The sequence below is a fragment of the Dysidea avara genome, chromosome 5, assembly GCF_963678975.1.
Source record: "Dysidea avara chromosome 5, odDysAvar1.4, whole genome shotgun sequence".
Classification (NCBI taxonomy): Eukaryota; Metazoa; Porifera; class Demospongiae; order Dictyoceratida; family Dysideidae; genus Dysidea; species Dysidea avara.
In genome coordinates, this window is record NC_089276.1 from 6531421 (window position 1) to 6545569 (window position 14149).

The 14149-nt window shown below is 37.0% G+C and overlaps 1 protein-coding gene across 2 annotated transcripts in view; it reads left to right on the forward strand.

Moving 5' to 3' along the window:
- The first annotated feature begins 505 nt into the window (after positions 1-505).
- Positions 506-14149, forward strand: part of LOC136255345 (protein sidekick-1-like) — a 95814-nt gene continuing 82170 nt past the window's right edge. For both annotated transcript variants that reach the window (XM_066048086.1, XM_066048085.1), the window contains exons 1-2: positions 506-572; positions 6077-6412. In XM_066048086.1, coding sequence (XP_065904158.1) covers positions 515-572; positions 6077-6412 — 394 coding nt within the window. In that variant the 5' untranslated portion in view covers positions 506-514. The remainder of the gene's footprint in view (positions 573-6076; positions 6413-14149) is intronic.

The following is a 14149-nucleotide window of genomic DNA, read 5'->3' on the forward strand; positions in this document are numbered from 1 at the left end:
GTAAGTTATTGTTTGTTAATAATTAGTACTTGTAACATATGTATCGTAACTTACTGTTAATTTGTAACATACGCATTGTAACTTCATGACTGTTTGTAATTAGTAGTTGTATATGTGTACTGTAACTTACCGTATATAATTAGTAATTGTAACATACGCACTCTAGCTAACCTTTTCATGTAACACATAGCTACTGTAATTTTTTTGTTCACAATTAGTAATTGTAGCATACATATTCTTATTGATTGTAACATATACTGTACTATTGTTGATTTTACATACTAGGCAAACCAGCTGTGCTGCCTGCCTAGTAATTAATAAAGAATAAAGCCCTGAGCTGGCTATGCCCCTAGAACCCTAAGCTAGTAAGAAATCCCTTCAACTGTCATCACAATATGGGGATAGAATCACTTAGTCTCTGGCTGTAGCTAATACAACAGCTTTAATACAGTTACTCAGCATTTCCATGTTATTTTATAAAAATTATCATATAAGGTCATCACGTGACCTGAAAATGGCTACTGTCTCGATGCCCCTCCTGGTAGCGCTTCTGTGTGGTTTTGTGATACAAGGTACTGTATGTAAATACGTGTGTATTTAACTACTTGATATGCATAAAACACATCCCTCCTGGAGGAGACTGAGTGTGGCCCCGACTAGACATTGGGTGACCTGCAGTTCGATTCCTGGGGTTGGAGGGATTTTTTTCCTTACTTTGGCCCCTTTTCTGCTACACCTTTTCAGCTATAAGTCACTAAGTCTAAGTCCTTGAAATTAGGTTAAGGTAAGTGCGCCTAATTCCGGACAGTTCCTAACTCCGGACACTTCCAATGTTTGACGTCATACCTCCAAAACTATCTACAGCATTTACTTGAAAATTTAGGTGATTAATGCCTCATATAAAATGATGCTGTGATCCTAAATTCAGCTTAAAAGTCATGCTAGTTTTTCTAAACGAGATGATTATTTATTGCAGTGTGTGGCAAAATTATCAAAAATTCTTCGATAATCGCTGCTTATTCCCAAACGCAAAGAGCTATTTGGTTGATTTTAATACAGCGCAGAGGGACAACTATGACTTACCACTGTACCAAGTTTCGTTTGTAAATAATCAGCCAAACACTTGCTATGGATGATTTTGTAAGAGCCAGTCTCATTGAAACTGCATAAATATTTGTGTAAATACACCTAGATTTGAAATACCCATAACTCGGCAACGAAAGGTACTGTTACTCTCTAACTCGAGTATGAGGTGGACAATAGATGCAAGTTTAATGTGGCGGTGTTTAAAATTCGAAATCAACTTCAGAAGTGCTGTATCAGGCGTGATAAAAAGTGTCCGGAGTTAGGAGCATGCGCGAAATTTACACATAGTTGAGTTTTAGAGCGCAGCTCTTCGACAGATGGAGATATTTTGATGAAACTTGCAGGACTGATGCACCATAGGATAGGCTTTATCACCATATTTTAAGGATTAAGTAATTCGCTTGCATAGCGGAGATAGAGCACCAAAAGCAAAAACTGTCCGAAATTTGGTGCACTTACCTTAGGTAATCCTAAGGCTGCAGCACATGTTGCTGCAGACCTTCAGTGCTGGTCACTGTAAAGCATTAATACAATACAATACATGCGCACAGGTAGACTATATCTGCGGCACCTTTGGCAATGTGAAAATTTCGACGCCAGGAGGATCTTGACTAGCTACAGCTCAAACTAGGGCTCCAAACACTGTAGGAAAGTAGCGCCAATCTGTCATTTAATAATTGGCAAGGTAATTAAAGTGAGGATATTTCTGGACACGTGGAAGTCGCTCTAGCTAAGTAGCTATAGCTAGCTAGTCAGCATCATCAATTTATCAAATAGCTAAAAACACAAGGAGGTGAAACACAAGCACTCATATAGGTAGGCCTGTGACTGTTTAAGTCACAGGGTCTAGGCCACCAAATTTGTGCCAAGTCAATGGTCAAGGGCAAAAAAATCATCCCACAATCGAAAAGTACTGAAATATTGTAGGAAAAGGCTCTTAGTCACAGGTCAGAGTAAAATTTTGGCTGGTCAAGACTTTGATCGCAGTTGCAGATCAAAGTGTGTGTACCTACGTGACACTCCCTTGAAACATACATTAAGAGAAGCCGAGAATGCGGGCTTAATCTGCAGTGCTTACCAAGTCAACTGTTGCTGCCATCAAAATATTTGTTCACCTTGTTTTATAACAAGGCACCCTAGCTAATGGTTCCCCACACTTTGGTTTACAGAGATTCTGTGTGGTTTATTGGACTGCTTGATGAAGGGCTTTTCGAGTGATGTGTGAGTTTTAAGTGATGGAGGCGATGGAGGCAAAAAATAACGATTCTTGTATGCTAAATTTACGTGTGCAGCTGTGTATTTACACTTTAAAACACATGTTTTTGGCATGTTTCACAACATATTTATGTGGACTAGCTAGCCTGTTTATCACCCAGTGTGGTCAAATTCTTAATAATAAACCACATAGAATGATACCAAGTTTTAGCGAAAGTCAGGGCTGAGCGATTGTGACATTTTGCTACTTTCACGATTGTAGGATGCAACATATCACAATTATGATAACTTCACATAGCATCATGTATGCACATTTGCAACTTTGTATGAATTATATAATACATGTACAACTGTTCAACACAATTAAGGTTATTTAATACAAACAACATATTGAATAATAGTATCTCTTAGAAATTCAAAGGGTAGGTAACAAACCAAAATTGTCTACGAAATTTCAAAAATTGAAATATGGATGGCCATATTTCATCTTTCAAGAACATTTCAATTCATATTCCTCTGTAAAATTTAGTAATTCCAAAATTAAAAAAAAATCTGTAAAAGTTAGTAAATTCAAATTACAAGATCCGTAAGTTTAGATTTCTGTAAATTCCCGTTACATCTGTTCGATCGTCAACTTTCATCTTTCAAATGTACAAAATTTCAGGCAATATTTCATCTTTCAGAAATAATTTCAGTGGTGACCTACGAAAGAAATTCAGGTCGTTATCTACCCCTTGTAGAAATTCAATGGTTTCTAAGAGGTAAGCTTTTTAATTCAAGGGTGTTCTTGTAAAGGTTATGGGTACTGGTCATTGTATTTTTATTTTTTTTTGTAAAATAAATGTTTATTTGTATTGGACAAAGGAATGATGAGGTTTTTTTGACCAACCTGATGTGAAAATGATACGTATATCAAATATTTTTAATGCATATTATGTTAAGAAGTAAGGGTAACACATAGTACTTTGAAATTTTTTATTTAACCAAACTGATTTGACAAATCCTATTTGTAACCGAATTAAGGAAAACCATGATGTTAGATGTGCAATTTTAAAGATTTCATTGTGGTGTAGACTGTGAAGGTCAAAAGCTAAAATTTCAATGTGAATACAGCTAACGATAGTAATAACTACGGTAGGACCCTGATCATCCAAATCTTGATTATCCGAACAGTATATATGACTGCTCTATTAGAATATTTCGCCATTAGGTGGACATTCTAATAGAGTAAGTGTATGTTCTAATAGAGCATTTGAACATAACTTTATATAAATGAATGGGTTTCATTTATCCATTTATTTGAACACTTTTATGATTAACTGGCACACAGGTGTTTGGATAAATGAAGGTCTTACTGTATAACCTAGCTACTGGTTTTGAGCAACCTTTTCATGATTGTATCTAACACAAGCACACAACCATGGTAGGCTAACAATCACTCTTTAACAGGAAATGGCCAAGCGGATAATATTGTATGTGGAAAATTTGAGGGTGACTTTAATTTGGTGATTTGGAAAATTTAAAGCATACTTCCAAATTACAATAAATATTCACACATAAAGCAGAGTACTAAAGTAGGATCGTATGACTTTGAAAATCAGCGCTAATATTAATGCCGCAAAGCAGTAAATACTACAGTATGGGGTGTCAAAATCTATTTGCAGAGCAGCATATCATAGTTATCCATTTTGATCATGTATCTACAACTTGCTGGCATTTCCATCCCACTCTGTTCCCAAACATGAGGCCCATATACACATGGATGAAGAGATTATGAACTTGAGTGTGGTTATACCAGATTATGAGCACTTTACTACATAATCACCAAATTAAAATGATGCCACAGGGCTGGTATAAGTACTACAGTTGTACAGTTTTGTTGGTTCAAAGTGCTGATCGATATACTCTAATAAAACAGTCAACCAAAAATACTCTAATAGAAGATTCATTGAATGATATAGCTCCCAGATGCAATCTCAGTGCTGCAATGTCAAATTTTTCTTGGACGGGGGCATTCCCCCAGGCCCCTTAGAAAAAAAGCATGCTTTACAAGCGTTTTGCACACATCTTTAGTGGTAACCCTGACTCTAGCCATTACTTAATTGGCCTGAACAGTAATTGCAGCCTCCACTGACCCTGTGCCAATAAGTGTTTTGTCCCAAACACTAAATTTTTTACTATCCAATATTTCCACATATAGTTTCCAGCCTTAAGGTTCTTATAAGACCACCTGACCCACTTGAAGTAAGAAATGTATCATTCATGTGAAAGGAATGTCCAAAAATGTCTATGTCTCTATCTTTATGTTCCAGATGGCCATTGCATTCCAAGGCACTGGAACATTCCACTGTTGTCTGAAAAATCCACCTGCTTGAGCAAATTAGCAGCATATGTGGTACACATGTGTAGTGTATTGGTGTGGTTATCCACTCATGGTAAAATTAAACTTCATTTATTTGGTTTTAGTGTGTTCTTTTAGGAGGTCTGGTAGACACGTTGAACTCTAGCTGTCATTGCAGAAGCTATTTTGGTGTACATATCTGCATGGTCAAAATTTATCTGTGTTAAAATAAAAATGACGAAATGTGTTATTTCGACACTTCAAAGAACCAAGAAAACAGCACTTTGCTTTGAGTTGACAATGTTTTTTAATGGAAAGGTGTAAACCTTTTATGATCCCTACTTTGCAGTACTACCATACTGTATGACTGAAAAAGTTATGGATAATTATCAACCACAATTATATAATTTGTTGTCATGCCTATACAGGTAAACCAGTGATTGAAAAAAATCAGGAGTGTAAAAGATCTGCAGATCTGTACTGTAAAATTCATTCCATTTCAGCTTGTTTTGAACCCTTATTATGTAGTAGCTTGGTCTAATGCATCGTATGCCTTCCTCTTGCTCCTATCTTGCCATAATTCTAATTGTCCGTAATACAGTAGTAAATCCAGCATGAGGCATTTACAGCAATCCCCACTTATATAAGTTACTGATGTGTGTCTGCTATATGTATGGTTAAATAGAATGTCTGTGTTTTAGCTAATATATGTAGCTATTGGTGGAATGCCTATTTTGAAGATGCTATTGGACTAGTATATGAAATTTTTTGACAATCGTGCATACTAGGGCTGGGACGAAGCTTGAAATTTATATTCGAACATTTGCTAATAAAATATTCGAAGCTTCAGTGTTGGTAGGTTTTTTGTATTTATGCTTAAGTTTTATCTTTCTGATCCTATTTAGTAAGTTTGTAAGCAATTGCAAATGGGCATGTCCACTATACTGCAATCATGCATAGGTAGATGCCAACTAATGGCTTTAAGGACGTTTCATGCATTATCTATCACTTTATAAGGAATTAAAGGCTTCTACCATGGTAGAAAGACAGATTTTCATTAGCTTAAAAATGGGCGTGGCAGGTGACATCGATCGCGCAAGACAAACATTGATCATGCAAGGTAAATAAGCTGCTCCAATAAAGAACAGAATGTTTACTCGTAATTCTTTTTGTAGGTTATGAGTACATTATGAAGCTTCGAAGGATAGTTTTATAATTTGAAGTTTGCTTAACCTTCGAACCTACCGAACATTCGAAGCTTCGTCCCAGCTCTAGTGCATACTAAGATAACAAAATTCATGCTCACATTATTATAATGGCAGTCTTTGAGTCCTTTAATTATGTAAGGTGCTAGCTGTACGTGTGACCAAGTAAATTTGAATCCTACATACCTACATGTATAGCCCCTTACATTTTATTTACTTGTCATTGCAGATACTCATGGTCAGTTTACAGTCACCATAGTCAGTAATCCAGCTGGTACACCAGTTAGTGGATCTACTAACACATATGACTATCCCATATTGAGTAATGTCACTCTGACATGTATGGTGGACCCCTCACCACCAGTTAGTGCTACCTACTGGTGGAACACTACAGGATGTTTTACTAACAGAGCTCATTGGACTCCAACATGTTTTCCTACTAATCAGATAACACAAAGTGTAACTGGTAATAATCTACTTGCAGAGGATGCTGGTACCATCATTTGTACTGCAACCATTGGTAGTACTTCATCTACCAGTGGGCCATTTGTACTCCGTGTATCAGGTATATGTTGTATACATTTATTGTGTATGCCGAACCTGGCTATTGCATTCTCCTTAATAAGACAGGTGGATGAATCACCATCATTGGTCAATTACTGTATGAAACATCCTACCTGGGGATGTATTGTCATTTGATTTAGATAAGTGATTCACACTTATTAATAGTATAAAACTTATTTTAAAACAAGTGTGGTTATATGTGACCCCTTGGCTGTGTGAGTCATTTTATCAAGTAAATACACTTATGCACACACCTTACAACTATATGTGAACTTATCAGGTCATTGTAACTTTAAAAACAACATACCAAGAATGGTGGTATATTTGATTCTCCAATGTAAGTATTGTCCTGTTTTCACTTGTGATATATGAATTAATTACATCATACAGTACGATAGTACTGTATAGTAGGGACCACAAAGGAGTAGGGATGGCCCACAAAAGAATATCACCCAAAAAACAGCCTCGATTTCCCCTGACGACGGTAAGGCAGTATTGGTTAGTTAAACTAAGCCCAAACAAGCTTTCAGATCAACCTGAAATGCTTCCAACAAGTTGCTACGGAATTTTAAAAATAATTTATTTAACGGAATTTTCTACTGACTGACTGACTGATGCCTTCAGACAAGCGTAACTCGATAACGGCTAAGGCTATGGGCTTGATTTTTTCGCTGTTTGACGTCGCTTCGTCCTGACAGGTGCCTTTTGGCATACTGTAGTACGTACAATGCTTACTTCATGGACTTACCAGTGTCCTCCTTTGTGTCCCATTCATCTTTGCTGACAGTGAAAAGTGTCGATTTGGCGACAGCACGTGATTGCTTCCCTTCGCGTAACGGAAATCGTCCGTATTTTTCATAGTGGCTATTTTGATAGCAGAGGTGCTTTTCAAACAGTTCTTGATTTGTACTGTTGTGTAATGGGTTGAACATAGCCGACAACAAAGCATAATGGATACTTCACTTTTCAGACGATAATTGATATAACTGGGGTATGTGGCACCATTTCTTTCGGAATGCGTCTCGGTGTGCAGAGGTGCTTCTTGATTCAAAAATGCTGCGTAACGGATTGAACATAGCTGACAACAAAGCGTAATGGATACTTCACTTTTCAGACGATAATTGGGGCGCGCAGCACCATTTCAGATGCAGTGTGCATGGGTTCACCAGTCATAATAATTATTTACAAAAAAAGTTAACAAATAAGTACACAGAAAAAATTGGAATTTTCAACTAGGGTAGGGACCATAGCACATCGATAGAAACTACTGAAACAAGCTGGAGTAGTGCATGACATTAAATCACAGTAAAACAATAAAAAGTGTTATATTCCTACTGTGCTCAAGATACCATATATATGATGGAAATGCACAGTAGGGATATAACACTTCTTATTGTATTACTGTGATTTAATATCATGCACTACTCCAGCTTGTTTCAGTACTTTTTATCAATGTGTACTCCAGCTTGTTTCAGTACTTTTTATTGATGTGTTATGGTCCCTACTCTAGTTGAAAATTTCAAAATTTTCTGTGTACTTGTTGTCTTTAAATGGAAGCCTGTTCCATTATAGTATTTAGAAAATTTCATTGTCGAGCATTTGATGGGTAGCTTAGAAATCTTAAACACACAGAGTTAGCTACCGTAGAGTCTGATTGTTGGCGTGTTAACTTTATAAAACTTTGTTGTTGCTGTAATGTGTATTTGTTAAGTGCATACATCTAATAAAATCCATCATGGAAAATTCATCATGGAAAATTCATCATGGATTAACTCTCTTGGGGTAATGTGATTGCACTGACTTAGAGTGTACCAATATTTGGAATCCAGCAAATCCGCATGAATTCCATGGTATAGAAGACCATTTTGCTTGGTAAGCATAGTGAATTCACATTATTATTGCCATAGTGTTAAGTCTTGCACAGCTGAAAAACCTCTGAATTTCTTCTCTTGTATAGTTGCACCTTGTGTTGGAGATTTGTGTTTGTCTGCATGTGTTCATTGACCATGATTAAGCACATGAAATGAATGTACACTTAATATATATGTCTACAGTATTGGTATGCTATATACATCTAACCAGTACAATTATCAAACAGTATGGTAGTACTGTTTAAGTAGGGTTTGCATCAAAAGTGATGAGCACCGCCTAAAATGTCGACTTTAATAAAAATCATCCTAGAGACATCTTATGCCACGAAAATTACCTTTATAGAATAATATTAGCCTATCTAACATAAAATACAGCATTAAAAACAAGAAAACACTTACCGGTGATTGAAGGTAGAATTTAAAAAATTCTCTAAAACTTGAAATTTCATCTTACTCACTGCCTCATTCACTGACCACAGTTGCAAGCCTTCACTGCCTCACTCACTGACCACAGTCACAAGCCTAGAGCCCAAACGAAGCAGCGCATGGTAACCATTTTATGCCACAACAACAAACTCACCAGTGGGATGTTCCTTTTGGGATTCCGACAAGTGTACACTCTGTGCACCTTGTCTTTCCTTTTATCTTCAATCAGGTTGGTTGTCTTCTTCTTCTTCAAGCATTGAAACCATACAGAGGCATCAATTTTCCGTATCAACATTTTTCTGTAGACACCACTAAATTATTTCAGAAAGTGCTTATGCTGCTGAAAGAGTGGGGCGCTTATAATTTCAAGTGTTGCATTTGAAACATTAAGGCTGCTGAGTTGTCACGACTTTGGCCAACGCCTGGACTGCTATCGATGAAGAGATTTTGAGACGGACTGATACTCGATGGCTTGTTCCTCTGAACACACTGACTCAGCCACTTAGTGCTGGATGGCGAGATCAGCGAGTGATTCATGTGATTGGATAGTACTCCCGAGTGGAAATGTATTACTTCATCCTGTTAGTCGAGACTAAGACTGAAAGGGCCTGTTCATTCGAACAACTTCTGGCCGGGGTGAATAGAACGTGGACCATCGTACTGAGACAAGTCATGTAGATCTGAGCGCCACTGCTACTATGATCAAAGGACGCAACTACAGGCCTATGTGCTTACAATTTTGGCACATTACGTACTTTAATAAGCTGTAACTAGCTAGCTGTGCTACAACAAAAAACTAAACAAACTAGTATTTTTAAAAATTGTTAATTTAAAATGAAGCAGGGATCTATGCATTAAAATGTAGTGAAACAAGAGATGAATGATGGTATTACAGCATAGCTTGATGGGAAAGTCCCTACTTAGACACATTAGCTATAATTTTGCTCAATACCAAAGTAGGGACTTTCCCACTGAGCTATGCTGTAATGCCATCATTCATCTCTTGTTTCACTACTTTTTATTGCATAGATCCCTACTTCATTTTTAAATTAACAATTTTTAAGAATACTAGTTAATTTAATTATGAAGTATAAGGCTTCATTGATAAAAAGTAGTGAAACAAGAGATATGAATGATGACAGCTACGTGGGAAAATCTGTACATTAGCATGAGTATATTCACTACTTTTTATTGCTGGGACCCTACTTCTTTTTTAACTTTGGTTACTTGGCTAATGCTACACCTTCAATAGTAGCTGCACTTGAGTGGTGCAACAATCGATTTTGGAAATGAGGACTTCAACATTGTTTTCGAGCATCAAGTGGTTAAATTTGAATAGTCTCTGCATCGATTTTTAGAACTAAGGTAATAAATGCTATGGCAATTAACCAAGTAAATACGGTATACGTACATGATACAGAAACATAGCTATGGTACATGTGATTGGATCTGTGAAAACCTGACATAATAACGTAAGCCTAAATTATACAGTATAAACCATTGAGTAAAATACTTGCATGTCTACAAAAAAGATTTAACACTTTTTCTTTGTGAAGAAAGGGTCTAATGATAATCATCTTGTTCACCTAGGAAAGTTCAAATATTTATTTTATTTTATTGCAGTAGACCAACGGATACATTATGGGCGTCTATTTACGTCATTTCAAAGCGATCGTATGCTATCAATTTTTCTTCACTCATTTTGTCTCTGTATGTAGCAAAGAAAGGTGATACAAGGAAATACTGACCAAGCAATGAATTCCCCTATTCATGGTGAATATGATGGTCTAAGTTGTAGCTTTGTTTATCACAGCATTCATAAGTTACAAAGCACTTGTAATTTATTTTCCTTATACTTGCTGTACAAATTGATTTTTTGTTGTTGCTATTTTGTAGGGCTGTAACTTCAAAATTTATTGTCATATGAGGCTGAAACTTTGCCAGAGCATACAATTGGCTAAGTAGATTATTGATAAAGAATTCAAGATGTATCATTATGTTGGGTTATTGTAAATGTGGTCACATTCTGTGACTACTTTATTAGAGTATCTTGATCTTACTGTTGAGCTACACAATAGATTAAGGGACATGGTTCAATGTCATGTCTTGTTTTCTACCGAAAATCTGCAGCTGAATATAGCTATATCATTAGGGGGCATAGTCACCCATCTTTGCTTATTGAGAGCATGGCTGCATGTTCTGATCATATAAGAGCATGACCCATGTAATCATTTTATGAGTGCAGTACACATTGCTGATCTCAGAAATATCTAACTTATTGGGATGGAATTGGCTACATTGTTGTGCATGTTGTTGCCTGGGCATATAATTTTTCTCCAGGGCTCCTCATAAATTTCCTCCATAGAAAAATGAAAAATGGCACAATTACATAGGGGATATCTTCAGATTGCAATTGCTTTAGGCTGTATGTTTGTGCATATATTGAGAGTAACTTTGAGGTTTGTTAGTATCACAGTAAACTTTGCGTACTTTGCAGTGAGCTATTATGTTTGACCTAATGGACACTTGTCCACACAGTGATGTATTTCCATATGAAGTGGTTATCTCAACTAAGTGGAAAAAATAGAAACTTAGCAACTTGTATATAATGGTAAACAACTGTACAAGAGGTGCCATAATGATTGACAATACCCAAGGCAGAGTTGTGGTTTCTGTTATGTCATTGCTTACTGGAAACTCATATGAGCAACGCTTTTTTTATACTTATGGACTGAAACCTGTCTACTCTGGTCACTGTATGACCAAAATTTTCTTGCCTTATTAAGCAAGTGGCAGATTGCTATGTATACAAAATGAAATATTCAAGAATTTTGTTTAGACAGATGACAAAGTGACTTGATTAGATAGGTTTCACTACATTATGACATAATTGTAGTGTGAAATTATGTACAAAGTGTCATCACTAGGCAGTTTACTGATATGGTTACCGTACAGAACATTATATACTTGAGTAAATCACTAAGTAGGTTTAGTGGAACCTGCTATAATGGTCATGCCTTAATATGCACAAGGTACTGATTTAACCATATAGATGTCTCAGTTGGCTTTCTTGGAGAGGCGGCTTTCTATACAAGTGGCCACCAATACAGGTTCCACTATACAAGACTTAGAATGGAAGCCAGGAAATGCATTCCATTAAGTTATGTGTTGAAGGCATTCCGTGGCTTCTGATAAGTATATCACAGTTTACCCAGGCAGTGTTGTATCCACTGGAACACTGGAATTGAATGGTGCTATGATATGCTTGGCTACCAGTACAGTTGAAACAGAAAGCTATCCAGGTATCCTAAACAGTGGGATATCCTACAGATAGTGACATTATCAAAAGCATCATATAGTTTGTACTGAATCTATAGTAGTATGGATGGCATTTTAATACCTTGATATGACCTAGTGAAAGATACTAGGATACCATATGTACTAATATACCACTTTGACACCTCAGATCAAAGGAAACCACAGGGTTATATATCACATATTTCTCTGACCACAGGGCAATATCTGGATATCGCCCTGTGGTTAGGGCAATATCATGATATAGCCCTGACCACAACTGTCTTTGATGCTGAGGCAGCTACAAAGCATCAGTTCCCTTTGATTATTTATATAGAGATGCTTAAAGTTTTGCATTGTGGGTTTGAGTTAAACATGTTGATTTAGTTACAGGCATTGTTGTGAAGTAAAAAGAATTGAATGAGTCAGCATTGCATAGTTCAGTTACTAAGCATCACTAAACAATCATTTTTGCTATGTGGGGATTGTTTTTCTACAAAGTATATTTCAACTGCATGAAAAGATTCCTCAAACATTCACAACCTATATATCTAAGTGTTTATTTTAGCACCTTAGGTAACTTTATTCATCCACAAAGTGGTTATTTGGTTTAAAATTGTATCACTACAACCAGTGAAGAAACCCACAATCATTTCTTTTTTGTGCCCACTATTTAAACCCACAATCGATTTTTGCAAACCTCTGTATAAACGTAATGTGGTGAATGCATGTTTTTCTTCCTTCACCTATTAGGTGAGCATGCCAGAGTGGTATCATGAACCACGATAGTGGGTTCATAATAGGGATCGCAGTGGAATTTTTGAAAATCCTAATAGAGCAGTCACCTAAAACCAGCCTTAGAAAGCAGACTCGAGCACAAAACAACACTCAGATGGCTTATTATCAAACACTGAACTCAGACAAATGGTGATATAGCAGTAAAAATGGTTTAGACGAAATTTAAAAACATTCAAAAATTGTGAATTTTACGCGAATTGTTCATATTATTCATATTATTATTTTGTTTCACTCGTGTACAGCCCAAGGCTTCCATTTTTCGCGATAAAAACTACACAGCCTTACTCACTGAGTCCTTCCGCGTGTCCATGACCCATTAATTAACCCGTACTCCACAGATCACTAACCGGTCTCCACCTCGATAAATTTCTAAGTTCTTCTTCGCCATTGCCTGCTGTTCCGTATACGGAAGAAGCCGTAGAAGAACAAAATTACGGGATCTTGTTTGCTCAGGGATGCGTATTGTTCGACTATAGTCTTTATAACGTTAATAGATGGCAGATTGAAGTTGTGCAGCACTCTTTTACCTTACAAGATCACCATAATAGGGTCTCTAGTGAGCTGCCCGTCTTCGCTACGAGAAGTCGTTCAAGTGCGCATGCAAGGCATCCAGTTTATTCTTCTTCCTAGCCATCACAGTGAGTGCTTTGTTTGTCCATTATAGATGGAAGATAAATGGTAGCTCTGAAATCATGGCTGCTTTTCACACGCAAAAAAGGTTGGGTGGGGTGTTTATTACATCCCTACCATTTAAAAATATTTTGTGGTCTAACCACATATCATCAACAGCCCTCCCATATGGTATCCATGTCATAAATAACTACAGAGTGTGAAGCCTGACAGTCTTATATGGGAGGATTGTGTGCTACTGTGCTTATGTCACTGTAACTAGCTACTGTGTACATATTCTAGCACACTCTCCGATCAGCTAGTGACATTGACAGTTGCAAACATTTAGCTATGACCACATGCATGCTAACCAGACTTCGCTGACTATACCTATGGTGTTCCACTTTGTGACACACTGTTGCTAGCAGGCTACACCTAGGCTTTCCAGGGCTAGAGCCCAGTCTGAATCCTGGCAATTGGAACTCAATATGCCAGTTTAAAGTACTCTTGCATGTATGGGTAATGACTGCCAAATCCCTGGTAATCATGTAAGACTGGCTACACCACTGGCCACTGGTAGTGTGACATTGTGATTTGTACATGCAGACACCGGCATAGGAAGACTTTTCGGCCAAGCCTAGCCATCTCCTATTTAGCTTGATTAATACCAACTCACAATGTTGCTGCTGTATTCAGCCCTGTTCATACGTGCATTTATACAAAGGTGTTGTAAAGCATCA